The following is a 27010-nucleotide window of genomic DNA, read 5'->3' on the forward strand; positions in this document are numbered from 1 at the left end:
TGAGCTGGAGGAGAGTAGGCCATGGATTGGTGAGCTGGAGGATAGGAGGTTATTGACTAAGGTGCTGGAGGAGAGGAAGCCATGGACTGGTGAGCTGGAGGAGAGGAGGTCCTTGACTAAGGATTTGGAGGAGAGGAGGCCATGGACTGGTGAGCTGGAGGAGAGGAGGTTGTCGACTGGTGAGCTGAAGGAGAGTAGGCCATGGACTGGTGAGCTGGAGGAGAGAAGACCATGGACTGGTGAGCTGGAGGAGAGTAGGCCATGGATTGGTGAGCTGGAGGATAGGAGGTTATTGACTAAGGAGCTGGAGGAGAGGAAGCCATGGACTGGTGAGCTGGAGGAGAGGAGGTCCTTGACTAAGGAGTTGGAGGAGAGGAGGCCATGGACTGGTGAGCTGGAGGAGAGGAGGTTGTCGACTGGTGAGCTGAAGGAGTGTAGGCCATGGACTAGTGAGCTGGAGGATAGGAGGTTATTGACTAAGGAGCTGGAGGAGAGGAGGCCATGGACTGGTGAGCTGGAGGAGAGGAGGTTATTGACTAAGGAGCTGGAGGAGAGGAGGCAATGGACTGGTGAGCTGGAGGAGAGGAGGTCCTTGACTGAGGAGTTGGAGGAGAGGAGGCCATGGACTGGTGAGCTGGAGGAGAGGAGGTTGTCGACTGGTGAGCTGAAGGAGTGTAGGCCATGGACTAGTGAGCTGGAGGATAGGAGGTTATTGACTAAGGAGCTGGAGGAGAGGAGGCCATGGACTGGTGAGCTGGAGGAGAGGAGGTCCTTGACTGAGGAGTTGGAGGAGAGGAGGCCATGGACTGGTGAGCTGGAGGAGAGGAGGTTGTCGACTGGTGAGCTGAAGGAGTGTAGGCCATGGACTAGTGAGCTGGAGGATAGGAGGTTATTGACTAAGGAGCTGGAGGAGAGGAGGCCATGGACTGGTGAGCTGGAGGAGAGGAGGTCCTTGACTGAGGAGTTGGAGGAGAGGAGGCCATGGACTGGTGAGCTGGAGGAGAGGAGGTTGTCATCACTTGCAGTGTTTACCTTTTTTTTTTTTTACTTTTTATCCAATGGCTGAAGTTTATGGCTGCAGTGGGGAGGGAAAGTAAGCAGCACAATTCCCTTTTCTTTGCAAAATTAAATAGCTTTTCCAGATAAATATGAGTGGTGGTTGTCTAGCAAAAGCAAAACCTTCTTTGGGCTGACCCTTGTGTGTTTTGCAAAATGATCAAGGAATAAGAGGAAAGCATCCTCTTGCATTCATTCTGAGGCTTTACCATGTCTGGCACTACCTAATGGACCATTCTGAATAAAGTATTCTTTGTAACGCTTACGAGGGAATATGAAGATGGAGGGGGGTGTTGCATTTCCAAATGCTTGCACAGTACATGCTACCGACACAAGCACAACTCTCTAATCGGATGTCATTACACTGAACTTTAGTGACTAAGGGTGTACTCACACTGCAAGTTTGAACCGTGCCCGAGTGTGTTTGACCACCAAAGCTCGGTTCATTTGACTAGTGTGAGTGCTCCGAATCGTGCCCGGGCGCGGCTCGATTGGCCGGCCCTGGCCCGCTTGGAAGAGGTGGGCCAGGGCACGGTTCAGTTGGACTCGGGCGCGGTTCGCATGCAGTGTGAGCGCTAACCGTGCCGGGGCACGGAAAAGGACGCTTTGCATCACGATTTTGCGATGCTCCAAAACCAACATGGCAGGGAAAGGGTCGCTTTGGTCTACGGCAGAGGTGCAAAACGCATAAAAAAACTAAAAACTGCAAAGTCCTTGCTGCACTTCAGCTGGTATCTTGCAAACATCCTCATACGAGCAGCACGATTACGTGAAAATGTTTGCGCCACTAAGGCGACACATCTGTTTAACAACAGGCTGTGGACCAAACAACACAAAATTATCCACAAAGAAAACAGAGCGATGCACTCCATTGTGTTCATAGAGCGCCGCTCTTCCTGTTTATCCCGAAACCGTCGCACCATAATGACGTAAGCGTGCTCCGGCACGAATGCTGAAACCCTATATGTGAGTGCAGGCCAGAGGGGGAGTGGGGAGGGGGACAATCGTACTCGGGCCCAGTTCATGGCAACCGTGCCTAGTGTGAGTACACCCTTACCTGTCATATGATTACCTCACATGGAGTCAATCCATAATAAAGGTCTGCCGCCTGACTCAAATAATCAGCTAACACTTTCTCCTGCTCCTCAGAGAAAACTTACACTGGGAAGATCACTGGAGCCCTAGTCTCTCAGCTTCTGCAGTCTTTTGCCGTATCTGTTCATTGTTACATGGCAGATCCCATGTTCCTTTGCAACTGATCTAGCTGACTTTCCATTCTTTGTGACCTCATCGGACACTTTTTTTAAACACTGAGAGGCACACCTCACTCTGTCTTTTTTTTTCACTTTCTAGGCATACTGTAAAATTACAAAAAATCTTAGTTTCATATAAGGGGATTGGTATAACACTTTTTAAAGATGTGTTATACAACACAACCCACCCCACCCCTCAGTCATTGTTTAGCTAGCCTTTTTAGCATAGTGGTTTGAAATTAGCAGGTAAAAAAATCCATGACATTTTGCCTTAAAAAAATACAATTTAATATAATCTACAGGTGCATCTCAAGAAATTAGAATATTATGGAAAAGTTCTTTATTTTTTGTTATTTAATTTAAAAAATCAAACGTTCTTATATTCTAGATTCATTGCACACAAACTGAAATATTTCAAGAGTTTTTTGTTTTAATTTTGATGGTTAATGACTTACATCTTAGGAAAATTAAAAATTCATTATCTCAAAAAATGTGAATATTTTCTCAAAGATCAATCAAAAAAAAAATTCAAGATCTCCAAAACAGGTTTAATATACTCAATACTTGGTTGGTGCTCCTTTTGCATGAATTACTGCTTCAGTGCGGTGTGGCATGGAGGCGATCAGCTTGTGTCACTGCTGAGGTGTTATTGAAGCCCAGGTTGCTTTGATAGTGGCCTTCAGCTCTTCTGTATTGCTGTCAGATGTTACTTATCTTCCTCTTATCTTCCTACCCCATAGATTCTCTGTCAGGTTCAGGTCAGGTGAGTTTGGCTGGCCAATCAAGCACATTGTCAGCAAACCACTTGGAAGTGGTTTTGTCTCTGTGGGCAGGCGCTAAAGTCCAGACTCCAGACCTTGATTTCCAAATAAAATTATAAATTAACTTCCATCTGAAAAGAGGACTGTGGACCACTGAGCAACAGTCCAGTTCCTTTTCTCCTTACCCCAGGTGAGATGCTTCTGACATTTTTTTCTGGTTCAGGAGTGGCTTGGTTCTAGGAATGTGACAGCTGTAGCCCTTTTCCTGAAGACGTCTGAGTGTGGTGACTCTTGATGCGCTGACTCAAGTTTCAGTCCACTTTTTGTGAAGCTCTCCGAAGTTCTTGAATCACCTTTTCCTGACAATCTTCCCAAGGCTGTGGTCATCCCTGTTGCTTGTGTACCTTTACCTACCACACTTTTTCCTTCCAGTCAACTTTCTATGAATATATTTTGATAAAGCACTCTGTGAACAGCCAGGCCTTTCAGAAATGACCTTCAGAGGCTTATCCTTTTTGTGGATGGTGTTAATGTTTGTCTTCTGGACAACTGTCAAGTCAGTCTTTCTAAACTAGCCCAAGAGGTATCCAGTATTTATACTCAAAATTAATCAAACTAATCAAGCTAAAAATTGAATATTCAATTTTTTTGACATACTGAATTTTTAATTTCCCTAAGATGTAAGTCATCACCATCAGAATTAAAACAAAAAAAATTATATACTTGAAATATTTAAGTTTGTGTGTATTATGAATCTAGAATAAAAGAAAGTATAAGAATATAAGAAAGAAAAATAAAGACCTTTTCCATGATATTCTTATTTTTTTTAGATGCACCTGTAAGTAAAACAGTTTTATCAGCAATAGTTTAAGTACTATAAAAATATAGATTTGGTAAAAAAATATATATATACACACATCCTTACCACAAATTATTTTTTTTTTTCTCTATACAACTAGCACGTGTATTTCCAGCCTTGATAACCATCCATGTGGATCTGAGAGGAAGTGGGTACACACTGGAATGATCATGTGACTCCTATCCTATCCCTTATTAGTGGAACTGGTAGTGTTACAATTCTCCCCATGTTACAACCATAACCGGTCTCCCCTAAATGCTGTGAACTTGTATAACTAGAATAAGCCTGTTGTGCAATCTGCTTGAGGAAATATTTTGTGTGGATTCCTACTGAAATTGCTGGATTTTGTCCCTGGAAATTCACCAAACAACAGTAAATGCAACTGCAGCTTTACTCTCAGACCACCAGACTCTCAGAGTGTGTGCTGTCAAAGCGCTTTTGTCTGCATTCACGTACTTGTATACTAGCTTAAATGTTCTCCTTAAAAAGCTTGGCTAATGGTGAAGGGTGCATTTTGTTTAGATTAAATGAGTCCTTTCATTTAAAAAAAATCACTGTGTATGTAGTCTGAAATTTACCAAAATCTAGATTTATATATAAATAAATATTTTGTCTCTGTGAATGTGTTTCATGATATTGTTATTATTATTATTATTATTATTATTATTATTATTTAATTTCTTCAAACTAGAATTATCTAAGGCTCAGATGGACTATTTAATATGATTTTTCTTTCTTTTTTCCATTTTAATCATAGCAGCTGGATATTTTGGTTGTTTGCATTTGATTGAATTATCTAAGGCTCAGATGGACTATTTAATATGATTTTTCTTTCTTTTTTCCATTTTAATCATAGCAGCTGGATATTTTGGTTGTTTGCATTTGATTGAATTAGTTAAATTAATCATAATTATGACAGTGATCAGGAAAGAGGGGAACTGTAACAAATAGGATGTCATTGCTTACAACAAACACATTTGCTAACAAAAAAACAACACGGGCATTGAAAATGGGCACAATTACATGGAACTTGATCTTGAAATGGCCTGCAACTAAATTTAGCTTGACATAACAGAATGCATATTTTCGAGCACCAGAGTGGAACATTATGTTGCCTTACAATTGTTTCCGTTTTGTTTTGTTTTTTGATGGTTGAGCATGAGCAAGCCAGTGATTGCACAACAACGCAAACCAAGGACTGTTTTGAAGAAAATTCAGTCGTTAAGGCTGAAGTGATGATGTCAGAGGAAAGTGAGATCAATAGTGCTTCCCATCATAAGCTTAAGACTACAAAGGCAGTCAATAACTGATGATGTCTTGCTGTTTTCTTTTAAACCTAATAATAAATATGCCAAAGTGTTGCAGCACCTCAACCAAACTAGTGTCCTTGACATCTTGACAAGTTGTTGATGGTGAATATGGCTTATTGATACGGTCAGGCTGCTTTCAGCAATGTCTAAGTGATGGAGGCCCATTTTGGAAGCCTTCCTTATTTGATGCAGCCATTTAAGGACATTAGTGCTCTAAATGATTTCTAAATGAACTTATTAGCTGAATGTAGTGTGTCAGACCAAAAAAATAAACAACAACAAAACACACACACACACACATCTTCAATTCCACATCCAGTCTCATGGTATCTGTAAAAATGTATAGTTGCTCCTGTCCCAAGGAGATTATTTTGAAAAAGATTCTGTTGTCACGGCTCTATTAGGGTTGATCAATGTTCCTAATGACATGTTTGTCATTAATGTATCTATCTAGACATTTTTCAGTGGAGTGACTCATTGGCCAATTATAGTTAGGATGTTGTTAAAATAGAGAATGTGGGCTGCTTCATCAGCCAGAAGGAAAGGTCTAGTAATTTCTCTTTCAATTAAATGCTCACAAACTCCCTGAACCTCTTCTCTTTAATTTCAACTCTCGTGTAATGGTGTTCATTATGCTGGTGTTTGGGACACAGGCATCACAGATGAAAAGAAGAGAAAAAAGTATGTTGTAGGATTCATGGAAACCAAGTGTACACAAACTTCCTGAAGCGGTATTATGACATGAAAGATTGACAAAGACAGAAAGCGGAGGAGTGAGGAGGAAAACAGCAGAGCTGGAGGTCAAGCGCTTGTACTATAAGCTTAGAAGTGTATTAGGTGGATCTGAATGGGTTTAAATAAAAACTTGACGGTTGACATCTGCATCTCTCAGTGCTACCAAAACATTACACAAATTGTATACACTTAACCTGCTCCATCAAAAAAAAAAAGACAAAACAAATAATATTAATTGTGTAACATTTAATATTTTTATTTTTATTTGAGTTTGATTATTTTTGATAAAATATTAAGTCTTTGTAGTTAAGGACAGCATATTGAGCTGTAGCAAGCAATCTAAATACATTGAAATCTGCTTTAAAGGTGCTGCCACATTTACTGTTGTTCGGACAAATTTTGCTGGTAAAATCCAGTCATTTTAATAGAAATCCAACGAATGGGGAATTTTGGTTAAGGGTGAAATATTTCCCATGTAGATTTCGACACCAGTTTAAGTCGGTCGTGCGAATTCCCTTCACTGACCAGCAGAAAGCTGTTTGGTTTGCTTTTTACAACACACTGTTGACAATAGAGACAAGGGCTATTTTTGTCCAATGGTTCTGCATCTTAACTGAATAAAGCTGTATAATTTCACTTAGAGACTGACTAATCATGTCAAATGTATTTTTCTATATACATTTACATTATTAACAGCTACTAGTTCTTTCTGAAGAGCACAGTGGCATCCCACTGTCCCTGGTTCATGTCCTGGCTTAACCTGGGTGTCTTTCTGTGTGGTGTTTACATGTTCTCCACATATCTGCATGCTGCTCTGGTTTCCCTCACAATTTACCTTTTTCACATTTCCAGGTTCTCAGCAGCAGAAGACATCAAACTTCTATAGCAGTGAATGGGAGACTACCACAAATATATATTTTTTGCACTCCCATTTGCTCAAATAGCAAAAGAAAAATTCCATGATAGTGTTTTCATGACTTTCAAAAATAAAAAAATTGAGAGTGACAGTTTACTGTTTTACTGTTTACTGACAATTTACGATGCTGGTGACACTTAAAATGCTTCATCCCAGTCTTGTGAAAGAGTCAATCCAAAGATATGCAGCATAGGTGCAGTGGACACTATATAGTGCCTGGAGGTGTGTGTGAACCCTGTGATGGACTGGCCATCTGTTCAGGGCGGCCTGAGATGCTGGGTGTAACGATGAGCCAGAGACTTTCGGATCCATATGCAAAGCTTTATTATAAGGATGGTCAGACAGGCAGAAATCAGGAACGGTGTCAGGTATGTCAGGGATATCCAGAATCATAAACAGTAACAAGCAGAGATCAGGGCAGGCAGCAGAGAATCAGAGTCGGTATAAACAATCCAAAGGTAGGTCAGACACGGAAGGAACAAATACAGGGAAAATGCTCAGAAATGTCAGACAGAACTAAACAAGACTTTCCAAAGTGTCTGTGTGTGAGTGCTGCTTATATGTGTGTGTAAATGAGGTGCATGTTTGGCAAGGAGATTAGTTGATGAATGAGGTGCAGGTGTGGCAAGGTGATAGTGATGCAGTGACTGATGGGAGATGTAGTTCGGGTGTGGTGCAACAGTATGAGAGGTGCTAGTGTCCAAATGATATGGTTACATCTGGTGGTTGATGGGTGGAATGGTCCTGGGTGGAGTGCCCTCTGTTAAGTTCATGGGCAGTTCAGCTAATGTTCGTGACACTGGGAAATTGGTATAAAAAATGAATGACAGATTGTCATGCTTCCTCGCTTCTGCAAAACAATGCACAAAAACAAATGTCCTTTAGTGATCCTGTTCTATAGGTGTATGACTGCTGCAAAACACTCAATGAAGAAGGAGCAGGTATGCTACAGGAAGAAATGTTTCATGGAGGCCTTTAATACATAGCAGCTGTTGATCATTTCACTCCCTGAACACTGGAGAGATGCAAACAACTCAGTTATCTTTCCAATTGTGCATAAATTATTACATTTATGCTAAAGCAGGTGTACTCTAATACTTGCAGGATGGAGAGCCCTGAGAGGACATTACGTCAAAGTGTCAATCTCAGATCCGTCGCTCGTTTTTTTCTCCACAATTATTTTAAAGGCTATTTGGGTTCTCTCTGAGGCAGCAGCTCCTCAAAAACACTTTGAAAACTGAGGCATCGTTAATCAAAATTTTCCATCTACCTTTGCAGGTGCATGCAAGACATCTTTCTTTGCGAGCCAAATTCTGCCCTTATGCTGCATTTCTGCACACAATATTTTTGTTTTGTTATTGATTTGCTTTTGGTGAAACAGGTGCAGAACCAAACGTAGTCAAAGGCAAAAAATATGTTTACCTCTTGCTCTAAATATCATTCTCATTACATAGTTATACATTTTTAATGTGATTTTTTTTTAATCCTCATCGTGTCAGGGATGGTAATAACAGGCTCTTCAGTGAGGTACAGCGTACTGCTGTGCAACCCGTGGACGACCTGGAAATGAATGACAGGCCAAGATGTAAAACAGCTCATCTGCCCTAATTGCAATCCTTCATGAGTGCTGGAGAATGCTTCACCAAAGGAGCCAAATTAAATGTCACCACCTCTAATTTGCTGCCTCTTAGTATCACATACTGAGAGAACACTCGAGGTATCTTGTCTCTCAGCGACTCGAGTATTTGCAGAGTGCAGCAACCTTTGCGCAGCGAGGATTGATTGATTTCTCCTTCTTGAGAACCCCATAGGCTAGGTGGCTTTTATGGAAAGACTGTTGTTGTATTGCAGTGCGCTGAAGTCTCTGAGAAGAGTGATGATCTCTGCTGCCGTCCCAGAGATTCTGATGACTTTTAGTTCTCACGTGCACCCTTATATGTTCATTTTAACTCCAAAGTCAGAATCAGAATTAGAATGAGCTTCATTGCCATGTTTACACATACGATGAATTTGTTTTCGTGACAGAAGCTCAGCAGTGCAACAGAATGACAGCAACTGAACAAAAAACACATAATAAAAGAATAAAAAGTCATTCCTTGTCTGCAAAGGCTGTTCTGAAAAGTTTTGTTTCAGTTCAGTTTAACTGAATAAACAGAAACCAAGATAACAGCATTTACATGTGCAACGAAATGGAAGCTGATCCAAACTGTAATTCACATACATTTCGTAACTTCACTCTAGCCTCAGAGGAAATGATTCACGTTGCTAAGAGACCAACAGGCTGAAGACAATAACAAAGAAAGAAAGTTTCATGTGGTGATATTAGATAGAGTGGCAGGTAAGTAGGTGGTTGGAGAAACAAAGTAGTTGAGAGACTGGAAGAAGAAAAGAAAGTGAAGTTATGTAATATCAATAATAACAAGTGATAATGTTATTAAATTAATAGGATATCAGTTTTGCATACCTTGTTTTTACTTTACACTGTTCACCTACACTATATATATATATATATATATATATATATATATATATATATATATATATATATATATATACAACATGCCGTTTTTAAATTAAGGTTTTTATTATTAAGGGAAAACAAAATCCAACGTGTTTACTTTTGACTAATGTTTAAATGTGTATGATGATCTGAAACATTAAATTGTGAAAAACATGAAAAACACTTTTTCACACCACTGTATATAGGGTTATTCGATGAATACAACAGAAACAGGATTTCTTTGAAATATAAATCTTTTGTAACATTAGAAATGTTATACTGGTTTTGAGCAACTGATTACTAAAATGATTCATTCATTTTTTTTTTTTAAATGCTTTGATAAATATAATGTTCAAAAGAGTGGTATTTACTGTATTTGAAATAAAAATGTTTTGTAGTACATACACCTTGAGGAGGAAACAATAGCATTTAATTCTGGTTTGTGTGTTTGTATTATCCGTTGACCTTTCCTCACTGGCTCAGCTCAAGACACTTCCATTACTCTTAATCAGTTGATGTCTGATTGGTTCTCTGCACCTATTATCTCCCTGCAACCAACTGTGCACAGTGATGACCTCATGGGTCAGAGCTCTGATCTTAAACTTCGCCAGCCGTCAGCTTTGATTTATCGCTATAAAATGTGAAGATTCCACATGCCACCAGGTTTAGCATGGTCACACTTTAGATTGGGGACCCATTCTCACTATTAACTTCAGACTTCATTAATTCATAATTTGCTGCTTATAAGTAGTTGTTGATTTTAGGTATTAGATAAGATTAGGGGATCTAGAGGTCATTCAGATTAAAGCATTAATATGGGCTTTAGAATTACAAATAAACTGCAAATAAGCTAATAATGCTAATAAGCAGCTAGTTAATAGTGAGAACTGGTCTCTGAACTACTGTTGGTGTGCACTAAGTATGCAATATGGCTTGTGTGTCCAATGAAAATGGACATAATATTAAACATCCAGACAGGTCAAAAACCTTCTAATGAGTTATTTTGCCTCGTCATTTCTGATTTGTTGCAATATTACCCCGAAAATATTGCCACTTTGCCAGATAATTGAAAGTGTAGAACATGGTCTCTTACCTAATTGACAGACGTGAACTGTTTCATCTTATACAACGCAACACATCTTATACAACACAGAGTTTCTTTCAAAGCTATATTGTTGTATGCTGACAACATTTTCATTGTAATGTTCTGGTAAAAGTGTTCAACAAATCTCAGCATGTCACTTTAAGACACCAACTGTACAAAATCTAGTGCTAAAGTGTTAAATAAATAATTTCTTAGATTTCACAGTGTGGCATTAGCAGACACATTAAACAGAATATTACAATATGAACACTGACATTCTTTCTCACTCACTCAGTTTAAAGATAACACTCACAAATGTGTTGTTTTTGTCTCAGGTGTAGTGAAAAACTTTTCTCGCGTGACTGCAGATCCAGATGTGCCATTATTAGAGAAAGAAGGATGACACCGCTCTGCTTTCACATATCAGTGTCTAACATCACATAACTAAAATAAAGTGGTGCTCAGTCCAGAGGGCAATTCCTTTCATTAGCAAAAGCTCCCAAAACATCAAACGGACTCCCAATCTCTCCTAATGTGAGCAAGAGCGTAAAATATGCCTCCTCTCTATTGAGCCAAAGATAAAACGGAAGAGATGTAAAATACCAGTAGAGAGAATCCCTAAAATAGATTGATGACATGAGAGACAGCACACATACTCTCTGAGATGTGTACAGGAAGCTGTAGGGGAAACAACATCAGGGAGCCCCAGAACCACGCCACCAGTTGATCTGGGATATTTAGGGAAGCAATTGGATTTGTGAGGCCCAAATCTAACTACACCCAGTGAAGAAGCAGTATTTCCAGGAAAAAGAAACCTTTTCAGCGCCTCAAGGCATACTGTATATCATCCTCGGGATTGTTATATCAGTCCAAATCTGCAGTTTCTTACCTTTCAATAGAGTCTGAACTGTTTTTTCCAGTATAAAATGAACACTGAATGTCTCAGCAAGTATCCCATCAAAGCTGTCAAGTTACACAATGCCATCAGTCTATAACTTTGACAGGGTCTGTACATGAATGCCTTCATTAGTTTCACGTTGAATGAACAGAAAGCCAGTGTGTCCCATAGGTCTTTTGTGTGTTTGTGTCAGACTACGCTAATTCTGCCCCCATTTGCTGAGTAGTGCACTCAACTGAGTGCTCAGCATCGCTTTTTTACATCGTCTTGGATCATAGCATCTTGAATAGATGAATAAATGCATGAAGCTTTTCACACTACAAGGGCTCTCGGCAGAGTCTGAGATCTGAAATGCATAAACTCAGCCTGGTATTTAGCCTTTTATCACTGTGTGTGTAGTATAGAGTGAAGGAAATTATGCAATGGGGCTAGTAGTGAAGATAACACATTTACAGTTTACATACTTAAAAAAAACTGAATAGCCTTAATCCAGTGGAGGTTTTTGGAATAGTGAGGGAATACAAAAAAGATACACACAAGTGCAAACACAATGCAAATGAATAGATGGCATTTAAATATTTTCAACAAACACTTATTATTATTTTGCATGATGCCTTCTTTTGGGACTTTTTTTTTTTTGTGATAGTGTTTATCTCCAGGAGGCCGGGAACTTGGCCCAAACATATCCTCAAACTGTGCCGCCTACACTGCGGTTAACTCAACTTAACACATGCCTTGTTGACATGCACATGAATGGAGTTGAGTGGGTTTTGATGCTCTTCAGAGCAATCACATTGTACCTAAAATATTAATTACCTAAGAACAAAAAACTGTTAATCAAATATTTAAAAAATACTGGAAAAGCAGGTCAGAGTTGAAAAGCAGTCACACTGTAGAGGCTGAATAAGTTAATGTGACAAGAAAATCATACTGTATTTACGGTACTTACTTTATTATTTTCACACACTACAAAAACACCAAGATGTGCAAATTTACTGATATTTATGTTTTTTGGCAAGAAAAAAACACAAGGACACACTGGGATTAAAGGGTTAGTTATGTATTTTCGATGCTTCAAAAAATTCTAACTGACCCTCTGATGTCACACGGACTACTTCGATGATGTTTTTCTTACCTTTCTGGACATGGACAGTATACCGTACACACAGTTTTAATGGAGGGACTGAGAGCTCTCGGACTAAATCTAAAATATCTTAAACTGTTTTCCGAAGATAAACGGAGGTCTCACGGGTTTGGAACAACATGAGGGTTAGTCATTAATGACATAATTTAGATTTTTGGGTGAACTAACCCTTTAAGTCACTGTTTCCGTGTGACGTGACAAATGTGTTTATAATTGTTAAAATAAATTTGTGACCCTGGACCACAAAACCTGTCTTAAGTTGATGGGGTATATTTGTAGTAAAGCCAAAAATACATTGTATTGGTCAAAATTTTATTTTATGACACAAATCATTGGGATATTAAGTAAAGATTGTGTTCCATGAAAATATTTTGTAAATTCCTTACTGTCAAGTGTCAATATATCAAAACTTAATATTTGAGTAGTAATATGCATCGCTAATGACTTCATTTGGACAACTTTAAAGGCGATTAATTGTTTGTTTGTTTTTTGCACCCTCAGATTCCAGATTTTCAAAGAGTTGTATCTCAGACAAATATTGTCCTATCCCAACAAACTAAACATCGATGGAAAGCTTATTTATTCTGGTCCAGGTCCATGGTCGGGTCTGTGGTCACATTTAGTCACTGAAAATCTATAAATTAGAAGTTACTGATATACCATCTTTATATAACAACATAAACAAACAAACAAACAAACACACTCATAGTTGTTATCATGAAATGAGATACACAAGCCTGAGGACACGGGAAAATGGTGATATACCTGTAGGTTTCAAATGCTGTAAATGTTTAAATAAATAAACAACAAATCTTGGCTTCATTATTCTTAAAATTAAACTTTGGGTTATTTATGTTTAAGACAGCTTTAAAACAGATATTTTAACGTTTGTAAAAAAAAAAAAAAAAAAAAAGAAAAAAAAGAAAAAAGAAAGAAATTAGGCAAGACTAGGGACACAAAAGGCACTGACTAACAGGAATGACACAGGTGAAAAAAAAATAGACAGACAGAGCTTCTCACAGCTTAGAAAATGTCTTAGCAAGTGTAAAATTCATCTCACTGTAATGCAATACCTCTCTCAATAGATCTTCATAAATCTTATGCGAAACCAGTCTTAAAATTAGTTCCTTTATTTATCCCACAAAAATAAGTCAGGTACACTGGCATTAAACATATAATAAAGATGGTTTAAATGTACAGACATATGATCCATTTATTCTTTAAATTGAATTGCTTGTTTGTGTTTCCAATCTAAAGGTTTTTTTTATATTTGCTGTGGACGTATGTGCACTTTTGTTTATGATACGTTCTCAAATACGGCAGACTTTTATTTTATTTGTGAAGTGTCGTAAATTTGGAGTCACGCGTCCCTTTACGGCACGGGCTCTCACCATACCGTCCGGGAGTAGTCGTGCAACCTTCAATAAATACGAATTCTTGAACTCTAGAAAAGGTAAGTTTTGCTTGAAATGATCTCAGATGGTGCATTATAACAATCAAGAACAAAGGCGAAAAACTGAAGCACGAAGAATATTCCTGAGATCAGTTCGTTCTCGTGTAACGAGAGGACGCATGTGCCCTGCTAACGATCACGCTCTCAATTCTTCCGCGTTGCTGTTCATCACTCAGGCTCCATTGTCGACACACTGTCAGCGACTTCCGTGGAGTAATAACATATGCCTTTTAAAAATGTGAATGTTGTCAAATCACCACGGAAGGGTTCTTGTGTGTGATTTTTTTTAATTTTTATTTTATTTTTATTTTTTTTGTGGCGAGACTTTTCATCATGGCCGCTCGTAAAATCTCTGTCGTAGAAATTGTCCTGCACAGTGATCATAGATGCGAGCATCCTTAGTCCTGGTCATCCCACGTGCTATTTTTTTTGCGACAAAACGTTCTAACGAATATGTTCTTTTTGTCGAATTCATTTAATAGCGTTCTTTTCGTGCTGAATATCGATTTTTCTTGTTTCGTCAGTCAAAGAATACTCACTGACCAATGAGAACACATCTTTAGGTCATGTGTCCGGAACCGGCTTTTACATAGATATAATCTGAATTAAAAAGTATAGTGATTGTGTTGGGTATTGCAGTTTTTTTTTCTCAAATGATAAAATAATGCAATTTCCTTTACTTGCATTGCATTAAATTTTTGCTGTTAATTCACTACTTATGCTAGTAATGTTTAATGTAAAGTCAGTGCTCAAAAATAAGAGACAAGGCATAATAGAAGTATATATCATAAAATATAATACATGGAAATGACTTAAGTGGCGCCTTATGTTATACTGCTAATTATGTACATCATCTTTCAGGGAATGGCAAAGTTCCATGCACCTGTGATCCAGGACAACCCATCAGGATGGGGTCCTTGTGCTGTTCCTGAGAAGTTTAAGGACATGCCCTACCAGCCTTTTAGTAAGGGAGACCGACTGGGAAAGGTAAATCCTCTTAAATATTCCCGGGCCAATTCCGTTATGTTGTTAGACTCTGAAAGGTGGATGATCATAATTGATTTTTGTAATCTTTTTGGTAATTGCAGTCATTTTTGTACACAGGTAGCAGACTGGACTGGTGCAACATACCAGGATAAGAGATACACAAGTGAGTGTTTGCACATTTATTTTTATTTGCATTTGCCCAACAGCAGCTGCTATGAATGTGAGAGAAATATCCTTCCTGTTTTGGTAAAGTCCGTTGTAGGGGTGTAACGGTACGCAAAAATCACGGTTCGGTACGTACCTCAGTTTTAAAGTCACGGTTCGGTTAATTTTTGGTACAGTAAGGGAATGAAATGCAAGCATTAAACTGAAGGTTGTTTATTACTATAAACTTTTTTTTAACAATTTGTTTACATTTTTTTATATACTTTTTAATAAAATATTTATAAAATAAAAAAAGAATAGGAAATAAAATACTGCTGCAAAGTTCTCCACGAAATAAAATACTCTCAGTCTCAAACTAATATCATATAATAAAATATAATCAAAAATATAAATAAATAACTATGGTTACAGTGAAGCATTACCAATCCCAACTTGTAGGCCTGCTCATATTTAAAAATATATAACTTTTCCAAAGTATAAAGTGCAGCATCAACAGTTTCAGTTTTTAGACCTGCTCAAATTTCGTTATTGTGTTGGACCGATAAGAATTAAGAGCAAAGGTCTGTTTAAATGCCAACGGGAGCTGCGTTTGAATTACAAATTTTTTTTCCTAGTTGTGGTGATGTTCATACTCTCGTGATGCCTTTTGAAAACCTTAGGCCGGTGACACACTGGCATATTGCACCTTTCAAACATAGTCTATTTTGCTGTCAATACTGTTGACGGTGTCCTTTATCAGTAGGCTTTATATTTATGCTCAACATGAAGTATAGATATTGTTGTCGTGGAGAAAAGATCCTGGTCTGTCGGCGGTCTCCTTCTATGACACCTACAAAAGGAGCAGCATGCCAGCACCGCGTCAGGCACGATTCTGGTGTGTAAAGATACAGAAAACGCAAAGCAGCCGTCACGCAACTGACCCCCAGCAGAAACGCCACGCAGCCAGTGTGTCACCGTCCTTAGAATCAGCTGCAGGGCGGGATTTGAGCTGAACACGGAGACTTCCCTCACTTAATATGTACGTTTGGAAACACGAAAATGTATATGTTCCGCACACAAAATATTGCATTCGGTCATTCGGTACACACGTGCACCATACCGAAAGACCTGTACCGAAATGGTCCGGTACGAATACATGTACCGTTACACCCCTAGTCCGTTGTAATTCATAATCATAATTGTTGTTCTCTGTTCTGTTTAGATAAATACTCCTCTCAGTTTGGAGGCGGCAGTCAGTATGCTTATTTCCATGAGGAGGATGAGACCAGCTTCCAGTTGGTGGACACTGCCAAGACTCAGAAGACCGCCTATCAGAAGAACCGCATGCGGTTCGCTCAGGTGGGTTTCTGAACATTTACATGCTTGCTCTCTTACTCCAACTTCTCTTCTAAGCTGCGCTGTTCTCTCATTTCTAAGTCTTTATCATATTCTGTGCTTCTGTTCTACAGAGGAATCTTCGGAGAGATAAAGATCGCAGGACCCTTACTCAGTTCAACATGCAGACCCTTCCTAAGAGCGCCAAGCAGAAGGAAAGGTGAGTTCTGCTTAACCACTTAATTCTGCTAAATTCAGTTGTGACCTGTTAACACAAACTTACCCTCATATTTCTCTGAAAAGGGACCGTATGCGCTTGCAGAAGAAATTCCAGAAGCAATTTGGGGTTCGGCAAAAGTGGGATCAGAAGTCACAGGTATGAAATGCATCTGTTTCATCTCTTTTCATCTTTTCTTTGATCTCCAGTACAACAGCATTACACCTCCACTTTCATTTTCTTATTTCGGTTTAAATTTTGATGCACACTGTTACTGCCAATCATGTTTTCCACATCTTTTTACAGCATTTGACTTTTCATTCATCCCTTGGTGAAACTGAGTTAATATAGCATAACACCTTTAAATGTTTCTCTATTAAATAGTCATTTTTCCAAGCTTATTGTCAGATATTTTGTATGGAGATTTTGACCTTTTTTTTCATATCCTTTTACATTCAACTTACTGTTAACATAAATACTTCATTAAGATTCTGTATTATCCATAAGATACTATATAATCAGTAATTTCTATAGTGGTTATGCTCACATGACGTTGTAGTTCATTTTCTTGTGTTTTGAAAAAAACAAGCAAGCAATTTTGAAATAGGTGAAGCTCAATAAGCAATGAAAAAGAACTGTTTCACATGCACAAGGAAGCTGTTCACACAACGTCTGAGTTCTGAATTGAGTTATTTTTCATAACTTATTGTGCTTTAAAATGTCAAAATTGATGTCTTTGAATGTGTGTATATGTAAACACAGTTGGTTAGAATCAGATGTGTGTCAGTATATTAGAGCTGTGCATTAGGTCTTAATGTGACAGAATAATAAATAATATAACAAAATACTTGTAGATTTAATAAAAATGAATCTATATTTAATTCATACAATGAAGACTATTGTTTTGTTTTTAAATCTGATGATATTATTTAGGAAGTATTTGATATTTCTGATAGCTAGACTTACCTGAATATTGTCCAAGTACAGTTTCATTTATATCTTTGTTCTATTTTATTTGTTTGTTCTGTTGCTCATAATTAGTTTCTGTTGGTACAGTTTTTGTTCTTATTTTATTAATTTCTATTTGTCTTAGGTAAGACTGAACTTTTAAATCTGCTTTATTTAGTCTAACAATAGTTGTTGCTATGATGTTTTTACACCCGTTTACAAATTAAAATTAATAAGAAATTTGAGATGTAACAACTTTGTTCAAGCAAAAATAACTATATTGTGATAATTTTACTGTGAAATAAAATGACTCATTTTGTGATATAAGTTTTTGGTCATATTGGCCACCCCTAGTTTTAGTATTGAGTTTCTGTATCAACTGGGTACAAAACTCTCTTGCTCTTCACTTCCCTGCTCCTTCATTGGCTAAATATCCTTCTGCATTAATTTGGACTCTCTCCTCCGGTGACCTCAGGCCCAGCTGAAGCCCAGGGACTCCTCTGTGGAGGTGCGCAGTGACTGGGAGGTGAAGGAGGAGATGGACTTCCCCAGGCTCATGAAAATGAGATACATGGATGTGGCTGACCCGGCTGACATGTAAGCACTCTGACGTTGATGATCTCACTGACAGATAATTTTGTAGGAGTTGCTCTTGAGGGAGTCCTTGATTGACTTTCTTTTCCTCAGTGAGTGCTGTGGAGCTCTTGAGCACTACGACAAGGCTTTCGATCGCGTCACCACACGCAACGAAAAACCACTCAAGAGCATCAAGAGGATCTTCCACACCGTGACCACCACTGATGACCCTGTGATCCGCAAGGTATTCTAACGCACACACACACACACACACACACGGCCACTTCAGTTGTCATTGCTGCTTGTGTCTGATAATCTCATAGATGTCTTTTTTTTCTAATATAAATGGCAATGCTAATTTATTTTGTTCTGAAAATAACATCCACAGTTGGCAAAAACCCAGGGCAATGTGTTTGCCACTGATGCCATCCTGGCAACTCTGATGTGCTGCACACGCTCCGTCAACTCCTGGGATATCATCGTTCAGCGTGTGGGCAACAAGCTCTTTTTTGACAAGAGAGACAACTCTGATTTTGGTAAGCATGTGCTTCAATGAATGTGCCTCATTTTGATGGGTGTCAAAGTCTTATGCTGGCCATATTCGTACTTAACTCGAGGGCGCTTGCGTTTCCTTTTGTATTGATATGAAGGGGTCAAAAAGGGATTGCGTGAAGGGGGTGGCACACCAGACGAGTAGCGCAATTTCACACCTTGCCACATTTTTACAACACATTCCCCCAATTTCACAGACGAGGCTTAAACCTAGTCCCGGATTAAAATGTAAATCTGAGCTGGTTCAACTGAAAGAAACTTGCACTGATTGATCTAAAAATAAATAAATGCCTTTACTGGTGTCCCTCTTGACACAAAACAATATTTTTTTGTAAGGCACATTTATTAAAAAAAATACTTAAATGTTCTAATTGAACTATGGCTTAATCCTGGTTTAGTCTGTCCCCCGTCTGTGAAACCAGGCCATTGTTTTCTATGTGTACACAGACTGGTGTGCGCCATTCAGTGTCAACAACACAGGCTTGTCAGGCTCAGGCTGTCAAACTGCTGCTGTGCCACTCTTATCATTTTCCATTGAATTATATTATATTTATCCCAGATTGTTGTTAATGTACATGATGGATTCACCCTAGTCTGGAAGAATGTCTGTTGTGCATCTTTCAGCAAAATGTTTGTATATTTGTGGCTTGAATAAAGTCTGTATGGTTCATAGAGAGCTATAATCATCCATAGCATAGATCATCCTTTATCTTTCCATTTTGTCCTTTTCTTTTTTTTAACAACGAACTTCAAACTCATTGACACCACTTTGTTCATTCTTGAAATTAATTTCTGACTGTTTGGAGATTAGCTGTACTGTTTTGGGCTGCATTTATTTGCAATAATATTTATGCATTATTTGTTTTTGAGCAATCTTCTTGCAGATTCTGAAAATGTAAATATGTCACCAAAGTAAAGTATTTTTTTTTATATAGTCTTGGGACTTTCAGTTATTAAAGATGCTTAATGTAAGAATCAGTGAATCAGTACAACTGTCAATATGGTGTTATGTTAATCTGCAATGAAAGCTGGAAATTATAGACATTTTATTTCATTGAAGATTTATAAAAAAATGATAACACGTTTATTAACTCTAACCTGTAACATTGAATGAAAAACATTTATCTCGGACCTCAAAATGGTTCCAGAGATGATAATTTTTTTTTTTGATAATTTCCTTTATTGTTGTTGGTTGAGTCTTTGAAAACTAATGTGATAACTGGTGAAAAGAGTTAAATAAAATCCTTACTGTAAAGCCCTGATAATCCAGTTATTTATGTTTTTGCTGCATAAAGTAGTATCTGCGCAGTTTTAAAGCTTAAACCTTTTCTCCCTTGTAGACCTGCTTACTGTGAGTGAGACTGCGAATGAGCCTCCTCAGGACGAGGGCAGTTCCCTTAACTCCCCCCGAAACCTGGCCATGGAGGCCACCTACATCAATCACAACTTCAGCCAGCAGTGTCTCAGAATGGTACGCCTGTGTTTCTCCACAGAAAACAGCCATTAACACAATTCATGAACATCCATATTCCATTTCAGAAAAATACATTTGTTTGAATGTTTTTTGTTGCTTTGATGTCAGGGAGGAGAGAGGTACAAGTTTCCCAATCCTAACCCATTTGTTGAGGAGGACACGGAGAAGAGTGAGGTGGCATCTGTTGCCTACAGGTTTGTGCTGAGCTCTGCTAGCCATACATACGTGCACACACACACACACATATATATAAAATTAGTTTTTTTGCACAATTTACCAATTTAGGCTGATTTCCTCATCTATTTTTTGCCTTTTCTCTTTTTTTGTTTTCTTTTTGTTTCCATATGTGGCTTAAAATTTGATTTGACTTTAATTTTGTAACAGAATATACATGGTGTTTGAGCCTAGAAATTGTATTTGAGTGCTGTTTTAACAGCCTTAGAATGATGAATAAATATAATATAAGGGATTATTAATTGCTAACAAAGTATATAAAATTGGAAGTCGTGATCTTACCTGACTGATCTCAGGTACCGGAGGTGGATGCTGGGGGATGACATTGACCTCATTGTACGCTGTGAGCATGATGGAGTGATGACTGGCGCCAACGGAGAAGTCTCTTTCATCAATGTCAAGACCCTGAACGAGTGGGACTCCCGAGTAAGACACAGAAAGAGGGCTGGATAATTGTATTTGGAGTTTCAGAGATAAGGGTGAACTAATTCTGTGCTCTCGACAGTACTGCAATGGAGTGGACTGGAGACAGAAACTGGATTCCCAGAGAGGAGCGGTGCTTGCCACAGAGCTGAAGAACAACAGTTACAAATTGGCCCGTTGGACCTGCTGTGCTATTCTCGCGGGATCTGAGTACCTCAAATTAGGGTGAGTACCATAGAACCGTTTCTATGTGATGTTGAATTTTCCAGTCATTTCCTGTCTGATTTCTCACTGCACATCCTTCGCTCTGTAGGTACGTCTCCCGTTATCATGTCAAGGACTCATCTAGGCATGTCGTCTTGGGCACACAGCAGTTCAAGCCCAATGAGTTTGCCAGCCAAATTAACCTGAGCATGGAGAACGCCTGGGGCATCCTGCGCTGTGTGATTGACATCTGTCGCAAGCTGGAGGAGGGCAAATACCTCATCCTCAAAGACCCTAATAAGGCAAGGAGGAAGCTGTGCTGGGATTCTAGTCTGATGCGTTGCAGAATTGAGATATTTGATGCTCCAAATCTACTAGAGGAGTCGTTTTGTTTTAATCATTTATAAAACTCATCTAAGCATTCTTTATTATGAGCAAACCTTGAGTAGAAAAAAATAAGTACACTGTTTAACAAACCTGTGTGGTATCGGTGGTGTTAATTTTAGCTGCAATACTGTGCCAGTAGGAATCACCTTGGCAACTTCAAAGTATTTTTCTGCAAACAACATAATAGATATATAACTTGTGTGTGTGTGTCCCTAACAGCAAGTAATTAGGGTGTACAGCCTGCCTGATGGAACCTTCAGCTCAGATGAAGATGAAGAGGAGGATGATGAGGATGAGGAAGAAGATGAAGAGGGTAAGGATAACATTATTTCTCACAGTGTCTTTTTCCATACTATTTAGTTTTTATCTGGTTACCTTGGTTTCTGATGCTTTTTGAATTTCTCCCAACAGATGAAGACAATTAAAGCATCATTACCTACCACAGCTGCTGGCATTATGTGTTTCACTGCTGTCAAAGCTGAATAAAGATAATTGATTATTAATTTACTGTGGTGATGTCTCTGTCCGTTTAAAAATGAGCACATTCAGGTTTGACTGCTTTGCCTATTTTACTCATTATAGATTAGGTTCTGGATCTTAAGAGCAATATAGATGGCCCTTCATTTAACAGTGTTTCCGCGGGGTCTTAAGTTTAGTTTAAGGCCTTAAAAAGTCTTAAATTGAACAAGATAGACCAGAATTTAGATAAGGATGAATGTGACGATTAAACTTCAGAAGGCTATGATTTCATTGAATATACACGAGAGCCACATTCAAAGTCCAGTGCTGCACTGCTTTGTGTTCTGCCTTTACCGGGAAACCGTTATATTTCGATCAAACACTCCACCTGCTGGACGAGAATGAATGAGCATTTTCAATAAAACTATCGACCCGTGTTTTTTCTCTGCAAACACGCGGAACTTTAAATGTGAACTTCTGGATCGATAAGAGGACAATGTAATACAAAAATTTAAACATAGGGGTGTGCAATAATATGAACAATGTGTGATTTGATATGATTATATCACGAAAAGCAAAAAAAAAAAAAAAAACTATAGAGTGCATGCATACATGAAGGTGATGAAGTCTAGTAGTTCAGACTAGTGCACATGAATCAGTCTATTAAAATGCATAAAAAAATATCACATATTTTAAGTCAGGGGCCAGAAAATGTATTCATATTACTTCATATAGTTAATATCACACGAAGAGTAGGGTTTTTTTTCTCCAAAGGTAAGCATGATCACAGATGTGATATATTTATACAACCGTTCAGTAAACAAGTAGTTAATATTAAGATACTTAACGTTTTTAGACGCTATATTTCCTGTTTTTGCTATATTTCATTTCTAACAAAAAATAATTCCAAACACAGCCACAGCGTTGTTTTGCGTCTGAGCAACAGGACGCTTTTTGTTCCTAAATGAATCACCTGTTTAAATGATTCGGTTCAAACGCAATGATTCACTTATTAACAGTGACTTGCTGCCGCATGCTGGCAGTTTTCATTTCACGTGTAATGTACCATTTCATTTATATATATATATATATATATATATATATATATATATATATATATATATATATATATATTTCAAACATCAGTTTTTAATGTTTTATGTTTAAAATATCAAAACATTATTTATGCATTTGTAATTGCAGATCAAAGTATATAATGTCCCTCAGACCTGCATTAAACATTGTGTGAATAAATCTAAATGACACTTCTAACACAGCTTCTATGTTTCATCTGCATTTCAGAGATACATTTTGTCGATACTGATTTAATTTGCTTGGTAACAACCCAAATGCAAGAATTTGACTCAAAAGATGGTGCATACTTTTAGAAAAAATGAGTTAAAGTTAAAAATGCCCGAAAAACTTGTCAGAAATTATTTATTTATATTACTGCTGTGAACTGACCACACAGAATATGAAGAAAATTTGAGGAGCCAGCTGTCCACGGTAGTCCTTAAGATATCAGCACAATGACAGGCAAAATATTATCTAATAATCGTTATCGATAAATTCCCTGAATATTATTGAGATATAGTTTTTGTCAATATGGCACACCCCTGATTTGTTTGACGTAATAATTTGATAATAATTGTTTAAATTGATATAATAATTAACACTTTTGACTCGTTGACACGTTTTCTTAACAATAATTTAGAGGCTGAAATGTTTGAAAAGTTGATCATTTTATAAAACTTTTTTGTGAAAACATATCTGAACTGTAAATTATGCTTTTTACAGTAATTTTTTAAGTTAAATATGGTACTATAGACATTGCCCTACCCCGCTCATATGGTATTAATTTGATTTGTGCACGTCTTAAAAAGTCTTAAATTTGAGCTTAAAACACCTACAGAAACCCTGTTTAAAAACTCTGATAAATGCTGATAAATCTTATTTAATCTTAATTGATGAAACATTGTTTTAGAAATGCCAAGATCATGGGTTTGATTCCCAGATAACAAACATGCTGATAAAATGTATACTAAACTAGAACTAGAATTATACTAAAAGGCCTTTTACTTTCTAAAAAAGTATAATCAGATGATAGAAAGCATGTGGATATGGTTTAACCATTGTTTAGCAAAGTTTTGACTATATTCATTACTCATTTTGGAAATCAAGATACATTATGTAGGATTATTTTATGAAGAAGGTTCAATAGAACAGCATTTACAGTCACTTTATATCAGTGGTCGTCAACTCTGGACCTTGTGATCCACTTTTTAACTCCAACTTGGATTAAACACACCTGCCTAAAACTAATTATCTTGAAAACCTTGAATAGTTTGCTCTGGCTTGATGTGGGTTGGAGCTAAACTCTGCAGGAAAGGTCTCGAGGTCCATGAGTCGAGGACCCCTGCTTTAAATCAAATCAATGCATCCTTGCCGAATAAAAGTATTAATTTCTTTTTTTTAAAAATATAAATAATAAAAAAAAACCTTCAGAAACGATAATTTGGAAGTTTTTAATATTAGATTTACCAGTAAAAAGTGTTTAAGGTCCAATGGCAAAACATGCTAGTTCTCTTGTTTTGTGAATAGTTTCAATTGGTTTTATTGTCAAAGTCCCAAATGAAGTGCAGCGGTACGTTTTTCATTCTTTCTTCGAAAATCTGGTCAAACATCTCATTTTGTGCCACGGTGAATGTGTTCTTCCAGTCTCCTACTGTGCCTGCAAAATCAGAGCAATTATAACAACCGTGGAAGTGAAGGATTCATCTTATCTACACTTTAAAAGATTATAACCTTTGAACACTGACCTTTGCGCATGAACTGGGGCTTAAGCAGTAGATCACCAGGAATGAATTCATAGTTTGCCCTTGGATCCTTCTTCATGTTTCTAAAAGTGGCCTTCTCCACAATATGTGCGATAGCAGCGTCATCCAGATTTTTCTCCAAGAACTTGCAGATTTTCTCCACCGCTGTCCTGAGATCCTGAATGTGGTGCCAAATTCATCAGTGTAAGGAAGGTATGAAAATAAATCTTTAATATTTAGCATCCTGTAAGTGGTTTTGACATTTTGAGGCTGTGATTACTCACCATTACCATGTCCTCGTATGACAGGAAAAGGATGCTGTATTGGTCTCTTTTACTGTACCACTCTCGGACATGATCAAACCAAGATGAACCGCCAACTAAAACATGAGGTATGACTTGATAATTCTGTTTAAAGTGACACCTATTGTACAAAAATGATTGATCCTGAATTTAGTGTTTACATTTAACAGGTTAAAAATATTCTAACGTGCTGTATTGCTTACCATTTCCTGCTAGATACTGCTGCAGAAAGTCTTCAAAGCTCTTGGGTGTCTCAAGCTTGGCCCAGACGCGGCTAAAGTGATAATACGACACTGCATTGTCTTTTGGATTTCTAAGCACGTACACGATCTGTTATTTAAAAGACATGAAGAGCATTGAGGCTTAGACCAAACAAAACTTGATTTAAAATTAGATTTTATCACCAAACAAGTGGCTGATATAGAATTTGCTCACACAAAATAAAACTCATTGAAGTAGTTATTCATTTTAGTTTTTGCATAAGAGAATGCCTAAATACTTACCTTTCCTCTTTTGTCCCTAAGGCCTGGTGGCATCAGTGTGGGTGTGAGATGGGTGGCAAATAATCGTGGAGACGGGCGCAAGGAATAGTCAGGTCGACCTTCACGGTACTCTAACCAAGGCATCTTCTCAAGATTGTTGGGAAATTTCGTTTGGTCGGTAGCGTCCTCACAAATTAAATTGATAATGTTCTGAGTCCATATTGTACCTGCAAAAATATGGTTCAGTATGTTACAACCAAAGACAACACACACACACACACACACACACACAGTTAGCATATAAGTCTTAATAAGGGAGACTGGGACCAGATGTCATGCAAGTTTTTTGCAGTGTTAGGAAAAGTTACTTTTAAAAGTAATGCCGTACAATATTGCATTACTCCATAAAAAGGTTAAAGGGAAAGTAATTTTATGTACGTACAGTAGAATGCAGAAGAAAACATTTAAACACACTTAAAAAATAAAAAAAGACACACAAATGTTTGTCTAGTTATTTTTTGCTTATTAGTATGGTTGAACTGGATCATGGAAGGTCAGAAGCAAAGCCACTGGTTTATAGAATGGGATTAAATACATAAAGGATATTTGTGTGGTTTAACAATTAATTATTGCAGGTTTTCGTCATATTCTGAGTTGCATTATTTTCATTCATTTGAGGAATACTGAATCTGTTTTTGATGTTGTTTTCTTGATTGAGATGAATTAATGCATATTCATATTTATTTTAGAACTACAGTAACATATGATTTCTCTCAACATGGGGACAGGAGAGCTGTCAATCAATAAATTGGGGAAAAAAGTAACTTGCTTTACTGATTTAAAAAAGTAACTCAGATATTCTCTTGTAAATTAAAAAGTAACGTGTTACTAGTTACTTGAAAAAAGTAATCTGATTACGTAACTCGAGTTACTTGCAATGCGTTATCACCAACAATGGTTATTTGTGGTGTTTGCTATTGGTACAGAATCTTAGCAGTATCTTATTTATTTATAATATTTTGAGTCTTAGCACCATGTAGTGCCACCATTTGGATCGCGAGTCATAAAACCCCCTTTACTGATCTTTTTTGTCCATTACATTAACATGAGCCAATATAGACGAATGACTGTATAGCCTTAGAAGTTTTTACAGTAAAATGTGAAACATTTGCTATATCTTGTCCTGTTAACAGAATCAATAATCATGCCCCCTCCTTGATGAAACCCAGTATAATAAATTGATTCATGTAAAGGAAAACACATTTTTAAACTGAAACGTTAAAATATTTCTTAATCATCTTACCTGATTTGGGATACGTCACCAAAAAAATATCACTGGCACGAATCTCAAAATGTTGAAGAGAGTCAATGTACTCCCCGGTGGTTTCGCCTTTTGCGAAAACATAGCCCTTATATTTAAAGAGATAGTTGTTAAGACTTTCCATTATGCTGCACTTCCATCCACCCGCAGTGTGAAGAACCTGCAAAAGCAGATGACCTT

The 27010-nt window shown here is 37.7% G+C and overlaps 2 protein-coding genes across 2 annotated transcripts; one reads left to right on the forward strand and one right to left on the reverse strand.

Moving 5' to 3' along the window:
* Positions 1–13809: 13809 nt before the first annotated feature.
* On the forward strand, positions 13810–21953 carry LOC127948934 (eukaryotic translation initiation factor 3 subunit D). The gene is made up of 16 exons (XM_052545807.1): positions 13810–13969; positions 14831–14956; positions 15074–15119; positions 16323–16459; positions 16570–16655; positions 16739–16811; positions 18076–18197; positions 18288–18420; positions 18565–18712; positions 20069–20199; positions 20311–20396; positions 20733–20862; positions 20942–21084; positions 21173–21365; positions 21670–21763; positions 21862–21953. Exons 2-16 carry the CDS (start codon positions 14834–14836, stop codon positions 21873–21875), a joined length of 1659 nt encoding a protein of 552 aa, XP_052401767.1. The 5' UTR covers positions 13810–13969; positions 14831–14833; the 3' UTR covers positions 21876–21953.
* A 2466-nt stretch (positions 21954–24419) lies between these two features.
* On the reverse strand, positions 24420–27010 carry LOC127948963 (amine sulfotransferase). Its single transcript, XM_052545850.1, has 6 exons — positions 26813–27010; positions 25531–25736; positions 25231–25357; positions 25010–25104; positions 24729–24903; positions 24420–24640 (listed from the first exon to the last, which is right to left on the reverse strand). The coding sequence occupies exons 1-6, from the start codon at positions 26952–26954 to the stop codon at positions 24513–24515; spliced, it is 873 nt and encodes a 290-aa protein (XP_052401810.1). The 5' UTR covers positions 26955–27010; the 3' UTR covers positions 24420–24512.

Source organism: Carassius gibelio, chromosome A3 (genome assembly GCF_023724105.1).
Source record: "Carassius gibelio isolate Cgi1373 ecotype wild population from Czech Republic chromosome A3, carGib1.2-hapl.c, whole genome shotgun sequence".
Taxonomy (NCBI): Eukaryota; Metazoa; Chordata; class Actinopteri; order Cypriniformes; family Cyprinidae; genus Carassius; species Carassius gibelio.

Bases quoted from the DNA above. Each gene is read 5' to 3' on its own strand.
- LOC127948934 (XM_052545807.1), top strand. From the start codon at position 14,834: ATGGCAAAGTTCCATGCACCTGTGATCCAGGACAACCCATCAGGATGG. The intron at 18,198-18,287 runs GTAAGCACTCTG...TCTTTTCCTCAG, and splicing joins GTGGCTGACCCGGCTGACAT to TGAGTGCTGTGGAGCTCTTG. The intron at 18,713-20,068 runs GTAAGCATGTGC...TCTCCCTTGTAG, and splicing joins GAGAGACAACTCTGATTTTG to ACCTGCTTACTGTGAGTGAG.
- LOC127948963 (XM_052545850.1), bottom strand. From the start codon at position 26,954: ATGGAAAGTCTTAACAACTATCTCTTTAAATATAAGGGCTATGTTTTC. The intron at 25,737-26,812 runs GTAAGATGATTA...ATATTTTTGCAG, and splicing joins GGTGACGTATCCCAAATCAG to GTACAATATGGACTCAGAAC. The intron at 25,105-25,230 runs GTAAGCAATACA...CTCATGTTTTAG, and splicing joins GCAGTATCTAGCAGGAAATG to TTGGCGGTTCATCTTGGTTT.